General features: G+C 58.5%; 1 protein-coding gene across 3 annotated transcripts in view; it reads left to right on the top strand.

The window, feature by feature from the left end:
* The window catches only part of UNC5A (unc-5 netrin receptor A), a 60962-nt gene that overhangs the window by 42662 nt on the left and 4373 nt on the right, over positions 1-13927 (top strand). For 2 of the 3 annotated variants that reach the window (XM_082723137.1, XM_082723136.1), the window contains exons 2-9: positions 2302-2523; positions 7696-7839; positions 8101-8204; positions 8351-8531; positions 9208-9375; positions 9946-10110; positions 11122-11310; positions 11416-11718. In XM_082723137.1, coding sequence (XP_082579263.1) covers positions 2302-2523; positions 7696-7839; positions 8101-8204; positions 8351-8531; positions 9208-9375; positions 9946-10110; positions 11122-11310; positions 11416-11718 — 1476 coding nt within the window. The remainder of the gene's footprint in view (positions 1-2301; positions 2524-7695; positions 7840-8100; positions 8205-8350; positions 8532-9207; positions 9376-9945; positions 10111-11121; positions 11311-11415; positions 11719-13927) is intronic. The other variant, XM_082723138.1, reaches the window with a different exon arrangement.

Here is a 13927-nt window from a genome sequence, read left to right as displayed (position 1 = left end):
GGGCAGCCGTGGGGTCTGCGGAGACACCATGTCTAGAGGGGCCCCAGGCCTGCTGGCTCCCTGCTCCAGGCCTGCACGCAGGAGCCCACGCTTCCGTTCTTGTGCACACCTTAGGCCTACGCCTGCCCCAGCCCTCCCTAGTAGAGTGGTGAATGGCCGCCCAGTGACAGCGAAGAGGAAGTGTAATAACAAAGGTCACAACACTTTCTGAGTCCAGGGTCCAAGTCAGGGGGTGCGAGGGCCGTGAATTCACCCTCGGAGCTCAGTTTCCATCAGTAAGATGTCTAGACCGTTCCTCCCCTCTGCCTGCACCCCCAAATTCCTCAGCCTCCACCAGCCCCCAGGGGGCAGTGGCAGAGCCCTGGAGCAGGCAGGATGGAGAAAGGGAAGCTTTGTTTCCCCAACGGCAAGTGTGCTTTTCCTGGGTAGGTTGGCCTTGGTCTTGGAGCTGAAGCAAAGTGCACAGGCCATGCCAAAGAGAGCTCAAAGAGGAAAAGACAGGCTGGGGAGAGGCCAGGGGGAGGGGGTGGATGGCTGTGCTGCAGATGCCATCTGGCTGAGTCAGATACACCCTCCACACCCCCCCATCCCTCCCACCCAAGGGCATGACTCCCCACCCCAACCTGAGGGCAAGGCATCTGGCTCTGTGCCTCAGTTTCCTCAAAGACATTGCTGTATGGCTGCTGAGTTAGGGGAGAGGCATTCCTTTGCCCTCAGAAATGCAAAACCGCTAGGCCCTGGCGTGAGCCAGGCACAGTGCCTTTTCTCATCTCCTCCTCACAGCTGCCCAAAGAGTGGGGTGCTCCCTCTGGCAGGCGAGGAGACAGGCTTGCGGTGGGGGTGAGTGTGCCTGAAGTCACACCAGGTTTCAGCCTCTCTTGGCTGGCATTCCCAGCTCACCTGAGCTGGCCCAGGACACCCACAGGACCAGGCACAGATCCCCTTCCCAAAATCACAGTCTGGGGTTGGAGAGGACACACTCCCTCCTTGGAAAGAGCGGCCCTGTGCAAACGGGAGGGAAAGGGCCGTGTGGCTGCCCTCCACATAGAGAGGGAGCCAGGCCTTCTTGGGTTAGAAGCCCACTGTGGGTTTCAGACTGCCCCCAAAAGGGTAGATGGTAGATAACCCAAGAGGCCCACCACATGAGGGACCTCCAGAGTCTCCCGAGGGACAGACGAGGTCTGTCCCTCGGTGTCACAGATAACTAATGGGTGAATGGCTAATTCACCCAAGGTCACCACTAGCAAGGAGCTGCATTGTTCTCTGAAGCCCAAGTTCTTCCCTCTTTATGCCCAGAGGCCACTGTTGATTGTGAGAGTGGGTTGTGAGAAATCACAGTGGCCCTGAGGGAAAAGCCAGGCTGTAAGGGGCCTGTTTGGTGGGCGACTGGCTGGAGGCTGAGGTCACCCCATCTCCATCCTCCCACTCCCTCCCAACTCACCCTTCTCCACCCTCCCAGGGGTCCTGCTGGTCCAACAGACTGTCAGACTGCAGTGGGGGAGGGGGAATGACCTCCGCCAAAGCCTCAGAGCCAATTACCTGTGTCATTAGCAACAAATGAGTTGTGGATGCTTGTGGTTTTCAGTTAAAATTAGAAGGAAGCATGCATTCGGGTCTCCTTGAAGGGGCGGGACCTAGCCTGGTCCCTCAGGCTCCCAGACACACACTTCTAGCTCCCACCCTGCCCAGCAGCACAGGCTCCCCCCCACACCCCTCCCCTGGACCTCTCCTATAGCACGGCCACCCAGCAACCCCCATATTCTCCCTCACAGCTGCCTCTTCGCCTCCTTCTCTCATATGCTATTTTCTGAGCACCCCCTGCTTCCAGGGGCCGAGAATGGAAAAGAACCCAGAAGTGGCCTCAGAGATGCCGGACATGGGAGGAAGGGACCCTGCCCACCTGTCCTGCTGGGGTCTTCTCCCTCCCTCCAGCACTCTCTGGACCTCTGAGGGTGGTGGGCTACCTCCCCAGGTCCCTGAACTCCTTCCTGAGTAACAGGAGGCCCTAACTTCTGTTGTCTGTGGAGGGCCCCCTAAGTGCTGGGACTCCCACCCCCATCTCATTTCTGCTCTCCATAGTCTTCCAGAGTGGGTGGGCTCTCCCCATTTGGCAGAGGGGACACTGAGGCTCAGGGGAGCATTCAGTAGCCTAGATCGCTGGGCTGGAGGTGGGAGCCTGGCCCCATCAGCTGCCTTCCCAGAGCCCAGCCCCAGCCCCTGAATGCCGGGCACGCAGCCCCCACAGGCCCCAAAAGCCTGCCAGTGGCCCCGGCTCACCTTCCCGCTCTGCCCCCACTGCAGGTGCCCAGCAGAGTGCTACGGTGGCCAACCCGGTCCCCGGTGCCAACCCAGACCTGCTTCCCCACTTCCTGGTGGAGCCTGAGGATGTGTACATCGTCAAGAACAAGCCGGTGCTGCTGGTGTGCAAGGCCATGCCTGCCACGCAGATCTTCTTCAAGTGCAACGGGGAGTGGGTCCGCCAGGTGGACCACGTGATAGAGCGCAGCACAGATGATGGAAGCGGTGAGTCCTGGCTGCGCAGCCAGGCAGGGCCCAGGGCAGGGGAAGCCAGTTTCCACCTCAGGGAAAACAGAGGCCCAGAGGGGGGTTTGCAATCGCCTCTGGCTACACGCCTGTGAGGAGGCCAGGATGTCACCAGCCCCGTGCCCACCACCCCAGCTCCCCAGAAGAGGCAGGACTCCCACACCTAGGTCTCCCTGTATGTACACCGGGGCCTTCCCTAGGAGGCCACACCCTCACCAGGCCTGACCACTTGGGAGGGCATGAGTAAAAGGGAACCCCCTACAAAGGCCCCCGGATGCTGTGGTTGGAGGGACATAGGGCTGGGCTAGGCCAGGGGCAGCCTGGTGAGAGGTGCCAGCAAAGAGAGGGAGTTGGGAGGGAGTAGCTCCCAGAGGACAGAAGAGCTCACAGGCCTCATACTCCGTGAGTGTTTGATCTGCATGTTCACTCACTTGCAAATTCCCTGAGCACCCGCTTTTGTGCCAGTGACAAGCCAGCACCCTCAGAGAGCCCCAGCTCCTGCAGAGAGGTGGTTGGCACGGGGAGCTCTCAGTGAGCCCTGGGGGCTATGGTGGCAAGAGGAAAGCAGACTGAGGCTCCTCAGAGGAGGTGACATGGAAATGAAGGGGTTCTGAGAGCTAGTCCAAAAGAGGAGAGGGGAATGGCATTCCAGGAAAGGGGCTCAGCATGAGCAAAGGCTTGGAGTCAGGCTGCTGTGCTGCTCAAGGTCAGCAGGGAATGTCAGATGTGTGTACAGGGAACAGTGGTGCCATCTGGAAGACTCGCCCATCAGGCTCTGGAGTGGGGTCACAGTCCCATGGGATTTCAGACTGCCAAATGGCATGGTCAGCGCTCTGGGTGACACTTGGGGCCCATGTGGGTGAGGGGACTGATGGAAGGGGCGGACCCAGAGACCCAGAAGAGACTGAGCGAAGATGTGGAGGAGGGGTTCCAGGAACCGCAGGCAGACTCAGGAAGTACCCTTCCCATGGGATGCCCTATTCTGTGCCCCTACCCTGGCCTCAGGCAGCGTGTGGGCTTTGGGATGTGAGTGAGAGTGCTTGTCTGGGTCCCAGCACTCCCCAAGAGCAGGCCTGGTGGAGCTGACGACCCTCCCTTCCTCCTCACTAGCTGGACCCCAGTTCGGTTTACTTCTTCTCCCTTCGCTCTGGGACTCTGTGAGGCCCCCATGTATGAGGAGCCCTCAGGTTGAGTCCCAAAACACACAGCACACACTTGTAGGGCTGCGGCCTCTAGTGTGAGACGAGTATAGGCTGGCCGTGCCCAGGACAATTCATGCTGATGTCAAGGCAAGCAAGAAACCTCAGGCCCAGAAGGGTGGCCTAAGCTGCCAGGCAGGAGGGTCTGGGTAGCCCAGGAAAGATTCCAGATGAGGAGTAATTTCTAAGCATGAATCTTAAAACCTCCTGGAATGAGCATTTCCCATGCGGAAGGGCCACAAGACCCAAACGCAGAGACCCAGGTATGGACAGAAAGGGCCCTGGGGGGCACACAGCTGGACATGGGGTTGCGACCACACCAGAACCTTGGAAAGTTGGTGCTGGGCAGAAGGAGACTGCAGGACGGGTCCTAGCCTGGGAGACTTGGAAGCTGTCCCAGTAACTGTGATGTGAGTAGCCTTGAGTTTAGGCAGCGGGTGACTTGGTCCTCAGAGCCAGCCTGTCATGTTACAGATGGCTGTGACTCATCAGGGCCCCAAAAGGGTTCCAACCAAACATTCCGGTCCCTAAAAGTCACACCTGACTCTCCCCTTCTCGAGTTAGCAGGGGTAGGCCTCCTTGCTGCCAGGTGTTGGCTCCTGAGTTAGTGGTTCCTGCCCCGGCCCGAGTCCTGCGCTGGCTGGGCCTAGACACAGCTGCTACTTGCGGCTTCTTCCTTGCAGTCCTCAAAGGTTAACCCTGTGCCAGGCCTAGGTTAGCGCCCAAGATGATTGGCCACCTTCGGACCCCACCTTCAGACCCCAGCAGGTACCAGAAGCCTCCCTGCCCCTGTACCTTTAGGGACTGGTGGGGTGTCTGCCCTCCCTGCCCTGGGCCTCAGTTTTCTCATCTGCAAAATGGGAGTGAGGAGGGTCCCCTTGCAGGTTGGTGGGAGAAGCCATGAGAACTCATGGACCCTGTGTGAACCCAGCTCCAGGCCTTTCTTCTCTTCCCACCCCACAGCCAGGCCCCAGCACCACTTTGGGGCACGATGAGGCCTCCCACTGACAGAGCCCCCAGGAAGAGGACAGATGAGGAGAAGGAAGCTATAGTCAGAGACTGCCTTCCTGCATCATTAAGGGCCTGTCTGAAACTTCTTAGAAGTTTGAAGGCTCTAGGCCAGTCTCCAGCTGCTCCCAGGTTCCCCTTCCAGGATTCCCTACAGACCGCTCCTTGTCTCCTGCCATCAGGAGGTCTGGAATCCAAGGCTTGGCTGAGACCCAGGTCAGGGCCTGCACAGCAGTCACAGGCTGGGCCACATATGCCAAGACCCACCACCCCACACTCCCCAACAGACTCTTCTGGCCTTGCTCCCTTCAAACCAGATGGAGAGCAGAGCTTGTGGGGACATATCCCTCCCATAACCACTGTGGCCCTTTCCTCCCCTGAGCATACAAACTCAAGCGTCCCATGGCCAGCACATCTGACTTTGTATTGATCTTGATTTCTCAACCCAAAACCATTCAGTGCTTTGAGAAGAGATAGGCTTCCCTTGCTCAGGAACAGATGGCACTACAGTGGGGAGTGGTGCTGTGCAGGGACTTAGACCGAAGACCCTGACCCAGCAACATTCTGTTGTCAGGCGGGTATGGAGGAGTCCTAGGTCAGCGCAGATCTGCAGCCCCGCCCATTCCTGTGTGGGTAGCTGGGTGGACACCCCAAGAGACAGCCTTCCTCTCTTCCCCTCACTTGTCCCCATTCCCCATCCAGAAGGCCAGGAGGAGGGACCAAAGCCTGAAAACCCTCAAACCCAAACCTGCTGATGCTATAAAAGCCCAAAATCAGAGAGACCAAGCCTTGGAGTCCCACCTGGGAAGGTAATTTATTGTGTGTCAAACAAACTGGTTATTAGAAGCAGATTGATAAAAAAGTGAGACTCTAAACCCCAACTTGGCCTCAGAGCCCAACCTCCACCCCCCTAACCCTCCATCTCCCAAAAATACTCAGTACACCCACACTGGGGCCTCCCCATGTGCCCACAGCATTTACACACCCACTCACACCCCACACGCTCCGGGGCCAGCAGGGACACTGCATCCTTCCTCCCCAGCATCTACCCAGTGACCTGCAGGGAGGAAGGCACCGTCTTCGCATCAAGGACCAGCAGGGCAGTGTCTGGGTCTCCTCCTGGATCCACCACCCTCCTGGAGCTTGTGGGCCTCAAGGGTGCTGCCGGATCTGGGACATCATGGACAAACTTGGCCCTCATTCATGGCAGCAGGAAGGAGATGAGGGGGTGGCAGTGGCAGGACAGAGAGGGGAGGAGATGGGGATAAAGAAATAGGAGTGCTTAAATTTAGTGCTGTTCTCCCCAAACTGAGTTGCCTGAGCTCCCACCACCACCATGGGGGATGCAGTAGTCCATCCATCCACAGACCTGTCCACTCAGGAAGGCTACCAGGTTCAGAATGTTCTAAAAGTCTCTCATCACTAACCCTAGAGGCTTAGAGCTGGAAGGCCCTGTCACCACCCCCAAGTGTATACACGGCTCCTTGTGCTTGTCAGGTAGCTAGAGCCCAGGGCCCTTCTCCTGAATACAGACCCTGTGAGGGACCCTCTGTTCTCAGCCCTCACCCTACTGCCAGAGAATACACATATTTTTCACCTTCGAGAAAAGGGGTTGCAGGCAATGGCCAGAACAGAGGGAGCTTAGCCATGATGACCTCAGCCAGAGGTGGACACTGCCCCCCTCCACCTCCTCGTCTCCTGTGAGAGCTTGTTGGGGGCAAGGGCAAGGGGGAAAATTCTGGGGACCCAGTGTGGGAGCTAGAAAGACTCATGAGGAGGGGTCTGGGCAAAGGTCAGGGAAAGACATGTTAAAGAAGTTAAGAGGGAAAACAGCCTCCCGGACTGCCTGCTCGCCTGCTCAGCTGGGCTGCTGCCCCTCCTGCAATGCAGCCCTAATTGAATTTCTCTGTTAACAATGGAAACACATTGGTTGCCCGGCCTCTCTCCCTTTTTCTGATAAGCCAATGACCCGAGGGAAATTGGGGTCAGGAGAAGGAGAAATTGGAAACAGTCTTGTCTCGCTCCTGGGGACACTGGTTTTGGCCAAGGGCCAGGGGACTAGAAGAGGGCTAGGATCTCCTGTCCAGGGTCCTCAGAGGATTCGGCCGCCTTGGTGTCCCATTTTCGGGGTCCAGGTATGGCAGAAGCTCAGTCTGTCCTTGAGCAGAGTCCCTTCAGCTCAGCCCAGCCCAGTCAGGGCAGAGAGGGTCCCAGATACCCATCACTGGCCAGCTTCTCCTCTGCAACTGCCCCCTCACCCACCCCCCACTGCTTCTCCGTGAAATGGGCAGGGGGGATCCCTGAATGCACTGTGGATTCAGACAGCCCTGAGCAGCTACAGCAAATCACTGTCTCTCTAAGCCTCTGTTTCCTTATCCGTAGAGTGGGAGCAATACCTTCAAGGGAGTAGATTGAAGAAAATAAGCCAGCATGTGGGAAACCCTGGCTAAGCCCCAGGGGTCTATTATCATACTACATAATCGCTGTAATTATACTGTTAATAGCTGTTATTATATTATCACATGTCATAATCTACCTGCTAAACCCCAGGGAGAGGAACCAGATCCTTCCTCACCTTTTTTAACCACAAAGGCCCCAGAGCTATCCTATCTGCCCCACTCCTTCTGCCTTGGGTCGTTGAAGGCCAGTCTCTGTAGCCCCAAACTCCTCTGTACTGTTGTCTCTGAAACAACAGCAAGCCCCTTTAGAGACATTTCTGCGGCTGCAGGGAGACAGGCCTTGGGTAACAAAGTATAGTGAATGGCCTTCGGGAGATATAAATGGAGCATCCCCTGGGGCTCCCGCAGAGTTCCTTCCAGGCTAAGGGTTGCCTTCAGGGTCCACTCTCCTTCTGAGCCAAAGACCCCCAGACAACTGGGCGGCAAGAACTGTGTAAGGCTTGGCACAACCAGAACTCTGGCTACCCACCCCGCCTGCCCCCCAGGGCTGCCCGCCATGGAGGTCCGCATCAACGTCTCGAGGCAGCAGGTGGAGAAGGTGTTTGGGCTGGAGGAGTACTGGTGCCAGTGTGTGGCATGGAGCTCCTCAGGCACCACCAAGAGTCAGAAGGCCTACATCCGCATTGCCTGTGAGTCCAGGGCCTGGCCCTTGGTCGGGGGTGGATGGAGGGTATCAACAAGGGTAAGGGTCTGTTCAGAAAACCTCAGGTCCTGCCTAGATGGCGGAGAAAGTGCCTCTGTCCACTCCCCAGCCACTCCCATATCACCCTAGTCACTTGGCACTTTCTCTAGCCATGCGCCACGGCCGCTGCGGGACCAGGGGACAGGGCCAGCAAGGCTGAACCAGCCTGAGACACTCGGGCTGGAGGACACTCTTGCTCTTCTCCCAGATTTGCGCAAGAACTTCGAGCAGGAGCCGCTGGCCAAGGAGGTATCCCTGGAGCAGGGCATCGTGCTGCCCTGCCGCCCACCCGAGGGCATCCCCCCGGCTGAGGTGAGAGGGGCTCTGGTGCCCGCTCCACAGGTGGGTAGGGCTCCCGGGTCTTGGGTCCTGCCTGCCCTGACGCCCCCAGGGGCTACTCTCGCTCCAGGTAGGGCCAGCATGGGCGGGCAGTGCAGTGGCATGGCTCCCTCCCCCAGGTGGAGTGGCTCCGGAACGAGGACCTGGTGGACCCGTCCCTGGACCCCAATGTGTACATCACAAGGGAGCACAGCCTGGTGGTGCGACAGGCCCGCCTGGCCGACACGGCCAACTACACCTGCGTGGCCAAGAACATCGTAGCGCGTCGCCGCAGCGCCTCAGCTGCTGTCATCGTCTACGGTGGGCCCCAGTGCTGGTGGGGCAGAGGGGCTCCCAGGCATAGGGAGATGGGCAACGATGTGTCAGTGGCTCCCTATGGAGCCAGGGCCCAGTGGACCAGGCTGTGGCCTCCCTGGGAAGGACAGGGAGAGGGCTTGCTGTGGTTATCCGGGAGCCAAGGGGCGTAACTGGGCTGAGGTGTGGGACAGGTTGGTGGTCCTCTGTGATGAGACCATCCCTTGGGTTACCTATGGGCCAGGGACATTGTGCAAGTGGAGATGAGGGCACAGGATGGGAGTCTAGGAAAAGTAACAGACCACAGCCCATGCTCCTGTGTCCCAGGTGTGGGAAGTTGAGTGTTCCAGGCACCCCAAGAGCAGGCCGAGGGGGCGGGTGCCGGAGTTGCCCTCGTGAAAGACTGGGGTCTGGGCCGGAGGAGCATGGGAGCTGCAGCTAGGCCTGGCTGCCCTGGGCGCTTGCAGAGCCTGCTGGGAGAAGGGGCTGTGGAGCCGGTACTGCCAGGCCCTGGGGGTTAGCGAGCACCAGCACGGGCTCCCCTCCAGGGCATCTCTACCAGCACAGCCACAGCCCGCCCCTTTCCAGCTCACAGCCCCTCTGCCCTCCTGCCCTGGCCCCTGGGCCAGCGTGTCTGAGGAAGCCCCCGCTCCCTGACCCCAGTCCTTCTCTGTCCGGCCAGTGAACGGTGGGTGGTCGACGTGGACCGAGTGGTCCGTCTGCAGCGCCAGCTGTGGGCGCGGCTGGCAGAAACGGAGCCGGAGCTGCACCAACCCGGCGCCTCTCAACGGGGGTGCCTTCTGTGAGGGGCAGAATGTCCAGAAAACAGCCTGCGCCACCCTGTGCCCAGGTACCAGCGGCCGCTGCCTCCCGCATCGCTCCTCACCACGCCATCTCCGTGCCCTGGCTCCATTGTGCCCACCAGCCTGCCCCCCATGGCTCCATCCCACCCACGCACACGCAGGGCCAGGCTCAGTCCAAGGCTGGGATGGGGTTTAGTGTGGTTGGAAGCAGGGCTTGGTCTGTGTCCAGGCTAGGCCTTAGCAGAGGGGCTGAGTCACAGACTCTGCAGTACAGTCAGGACAGGTACAGTCAGTGTGGAACAGGCGCAGGGCACCACCTGAGTCTACAGAACCACCCATGCCTGGAATCACAGGGTCATCGTGGGACCAAGTGCCCTTGCTGCCCCAGGGCCAGGACGGCCCCATAGTGTGGATAGAGTAAAGCAGGCCCGGCATCATCGTGCCTCCCGTCATTAGCATGCGTCATTCAGGCCAGCCGGACACCAGAGGGTGTGCTCCTTACCACAGCATTGCACCTAGGTCTGGATGCCCAGCAGGGCCGCACTGGCAAACTGCCTGTGCTGCTGCCCAGGCTGACCACACCATCTCCTCTCTGTCCCTGTCTGTCTCTCCTCTAGTGGATGGCAGCTGGAGCCCATGGAGCAAGTGGTCAGCCTGTGGGCTCGACTGCACCCACTGGCGAAGTCGTGAGTGTTCTGACCCAGCACCCCGCAATGGAGGTGAGGAGTGCCGGGGTGCTGATCTGGATACCCGAAATTGTACCAGCGACCTCTGTGTGCACAGTGAGTCCACTCTGCCCCAGGAGTCCTCTTGATTTTGCCAGGATTGGCCCTGACCAGCCCCAGGGAGGTGACAGCTAAGGGAATCAGCCCCCCTTACACAAGGTGTGTGCCCTCTCCAAAGTTCAGGACCCTCGGGAACTCCCTATCCCTAACATACCCACACATGTGCCCGTGTATACCCCAGTACCTCCCCCACCTCTCCTGAAATATGCATACATGGGAACCTTTCCCCTGTCCCCCAGGCTTCTGGATCCCCCTCCTCTCCTACAGTTTCACCTCCACACGGTCCCCCAAGTGCACACACAAGTCCTGTGGGGACACTGGGCTTGTGAGGCCTGTTAATTACAAGGCCATAACTAACAATTAAAGATCTCTGTTGGATTTTTTTTTCTCTAGAACACACCCTCCCCCATTCTTTCAATTAAAAACCTAATTATCTGTGTCAATTCCTTTCTGATGGACATTTCTTCCATTATGCAAAGCCCTTCTAAAATCAATATAGCTTCCTCCAGGCAGTCAATCACCCCCACTCCAACCCTGCCTCAAGCCTGGGGAGGCAGACCAGGAGAAAAGCCCTGGCACCCCAGCTTCTGGCCCAGGGACATGGCTAGGAATTAGATTAGCAGACCCTCTCCTCCAGGAAGTAGAGCCCCTACTTTGGGGATCCCAGGAGCTTCCGCCAGCCCCAGCTGCCCTGGGCCCCACCTGGCAGCCCACTAGGGCTGCCTGGGAAAGCGTCTCCTCCCCTCCTCCATCCTTCAGTAGCAGGAGCCTCAGACTGAATGAGCAGTGAGAGATCTGATTTGCCCAGAGTGACACAGCAAGGTGGTGGCAGATGCAGGGCTGAGATGCACACATGCTGACTCCATGCTCCCTGCCACCACATTTGCAGCCCCGCTAGTGCTGATGCCCAAGGAGTGAGCACCTCATCCTCCTGGGGCGTAGACCGCTGACCTCTCCTTCCCGGCCTCCTGCACCCTGCCCCTCCCAAGGCCGCGCTCTTTCCCGCAGCTGCTTCCGGGCCCGAGGACGTGGCCCTCTACGTGGGCCTCATTGCTGTGGCTGTATGCCTCCTCCTGCTGCTGCTCGTCCTCATCCTTGTTTATTGCCGCAAGAAGGAAGGGCTGGACTCAGACGTGGCTGACTCATCCATCCTCACCTCAGGCTTCCAGCCCGTCAGCATCAAGCCCAGCAAAGCAGGTGGGGTGCCCCCTCACTCCCAGCATTCCTGCCAGGCCCCTACACCAAGAACTGCCCAACAGGTCACCTCAGTGCCACCCCCTGAGTCTGTCTTTACCCTTGCAGACAATCCCCATCTTCTCACCATCCAGCCAGACCTCAGCACCACCACTACCACCTGCCAGGGAAGTCTGTGTCCCCGGCAGGACGGGCCAAGCCCCAAGTTCCAGCTCGCCAATGGGCACTTGCTCAGCCCGCTGGGTGGTGGGCGCCACACGCTGCACCACAGCTCGCCCACCTCTGAGGCCGAGGACTTCGTCTCCCGCCTCTCTACCCAGAACTACTTCCGCTCCTTGCCCCGTGGCACCAGCAACATGACTTATGGGACCTTCAACTTCCTCGGGGGCCGGCTGATGATCCCTAATACAGGTGAGAAGGACTCCAGGGTGCCCCAGGGAGCTCTAAGAGGCAAAACTAGTCTTGTGTCCCTCCTAGAGGAGGATGGGACAGTTCTTGATGTTTTTCCTGGGCTGCTCACCCTCACCCTAAGTGCTAAGCCAGGCACGAAGGAGTGGGGAGAGAGTTTTAGAAAGAATCCAGTCATGGCTGGCCGTAGGGCCGGCACCGAGGCCGTGGCCAGAGTGTCGCCCTTCTGTTACTTCAGGGCACAGGACTACTAGCCATTCATTTGCACAGTCAGCCAGCCCATGTGCCAGACTCTGCATTGGCCCCTGGGCCCAGAGGTAGGACAGGTGCCGGCCCCAAGGAACTGTGGAAGTAATGGAGAGATGGCAGAGGACAAATGTCGGGACAGGGGGCTGCTCCGCCCACCACCTCACAGAAACCCTTCTGACAGGGTCCACGATAGGGACTCCACAGACCCTTTCCATAGTCCTCTTTTGAGGAAGCACAGCAGCCTTTGGTGTTCCCACCCTGAAAGTCTCTTCTCCCTCGGCTCAGATGACCCCACTTGCCCCTGATTTTCTTACCCCTCTCCAGCTGCTCCTGGTGCCTGTGCCCTAAATGTAGGTGTTCCTCAGAGCTCCCTCCTGGCACCCTGTCGCAGAGCAATCTCGCCTACTCCGTGGCTTTAATCGCCATGTCTGTGCAGATCACTCCCACTCCTCCATCCCCAGCCACATTTCTCCTGGGCGACAGAATCATACACCCAGCTGCCTCCTGGGCAGCTCCATCTGGATGTCTCACAGTACCTCAGATTCCTGGTGCCTAAAACAGCACTGTCTCCCACCCTCCCCCAGAACCTCCTGCTTTCTGGCTTTCCCCACCTCAGGGACAACAGAGTCAAGTTGCTCTAGCCAAAAACTGGAGGTCACCTTGACCTTCTACTCTTTTTCACTTGCCCCCCTCATCTCCACAACAGCTTTAGTCAGTCACACACCAGTCCCGTCATTCTTCCTCCTCAAATGCTCCTGGTTTGCCTCTTCCCCACTGCCTTTTCTGGCTCAGGCCGCCATACCTACCTCTTATCTAGTTCAAGACAACAAGCACTCACCAATGAAGCCAGACTTAATCATGTCCCTCCCCTTCTTGAGCCATTTTTGGGGCTCCCCAATGCCCCACACAACACAAAGCCCACATAACAAGGACACAGTGACCTCTCTGTCCCCTGCCGGCCAGATGCAGTGGCCTCTACCCTCCTATGCACTTTTTCGTGCACATGGCAGTCACAGTGGGCTCTCGGCACTCCAAGCACACCATTGCTGCCCTTTGCACACACGGTTCCTCTGCCCCCATCCACTAACTCATCTGCTAGCTCTCATTCAGGTGTTGGCCTGGCAGCTCTCCCTCTCTGTGCCTCATGTCCTCCTCACAGGGCTGCTAGGATGATGAGGTGAGATGGTCATGTCAAGCTCTTAGAAAGGGACAGGCACACAGTGACACTCAGCCTTTCTTGCCCCTGGGGCGGGGGGCTGGCCCCCCCTCCCCCAGCACCCTTTGCTCCACTTGTCCTTCTGCCCCACCCCACCCCCCCCCCCGGGCTGAGTGCCTCAGGAGAGCAGGGCCCCTGGTTTTTCCTCACTGCCCTGAGTACTGGACATGAGCATCTACTGAATGTATACGTCCGCCTCAGAGAGCAGACACACATGGATCTCTGCGACTGTCACCAGCACTGGCAGCCAGTACCAGGAGGCAGCACAGAGTTGGTGAAGGGAGCAGTAGCTGTAAATAGGGCATCAGTGCCTTCCCTCTCCTGCGCTTCAGTTTCTGGGAAGTGGTGATACTCCAGCCAGCCCTCCTCAGACTTCACTCTGGAGCATAAATGCAAGCTTTGGACTTGGTGGGATAAAGTCATAGAATTCCTTCCTCTCCCCAGTCACGTGCCTCCGAGGTCCCTTCTGATGTAGGCGCCCCCATCCCAAAAGAGCAGGACAACTCCTTGCCATCCTCAGAGGAACTCTGCAGCCCCTGCCCTACTGGCTCTCCCCTGCAACCACTTCTCACTGAGCAGTCCCTTCTGGTGCTGCCGAGCAGGACACTGCACAGAGCTGAATCCACCAGACAAGAGGACATGAGTGCAGTGTCTCCCAAACCTGGGAGGGCTACCAAAGCCAGCAAGGCTGTTAAAGGCCTGCCCTACCTACAGGCGCTGCTAGCAAATGAGGAGCAAAGTCATGGT

Source organism: Mustela nivalis (genome assembly GCF_964662115.1).
Source record: "Mustela nivalis genome assembly, chromosome: 3".
Lineage (NCBI taxonomy): Eukaryota > Metazoa > Chordata > Mammalia > Carnivora > Mustelidae > Mustela > Mustela nivalis.
Note: the sequence above shows the minus strand (reverse complement) of the source record. Positions and strands in the feature narration are given on the sequence as shown.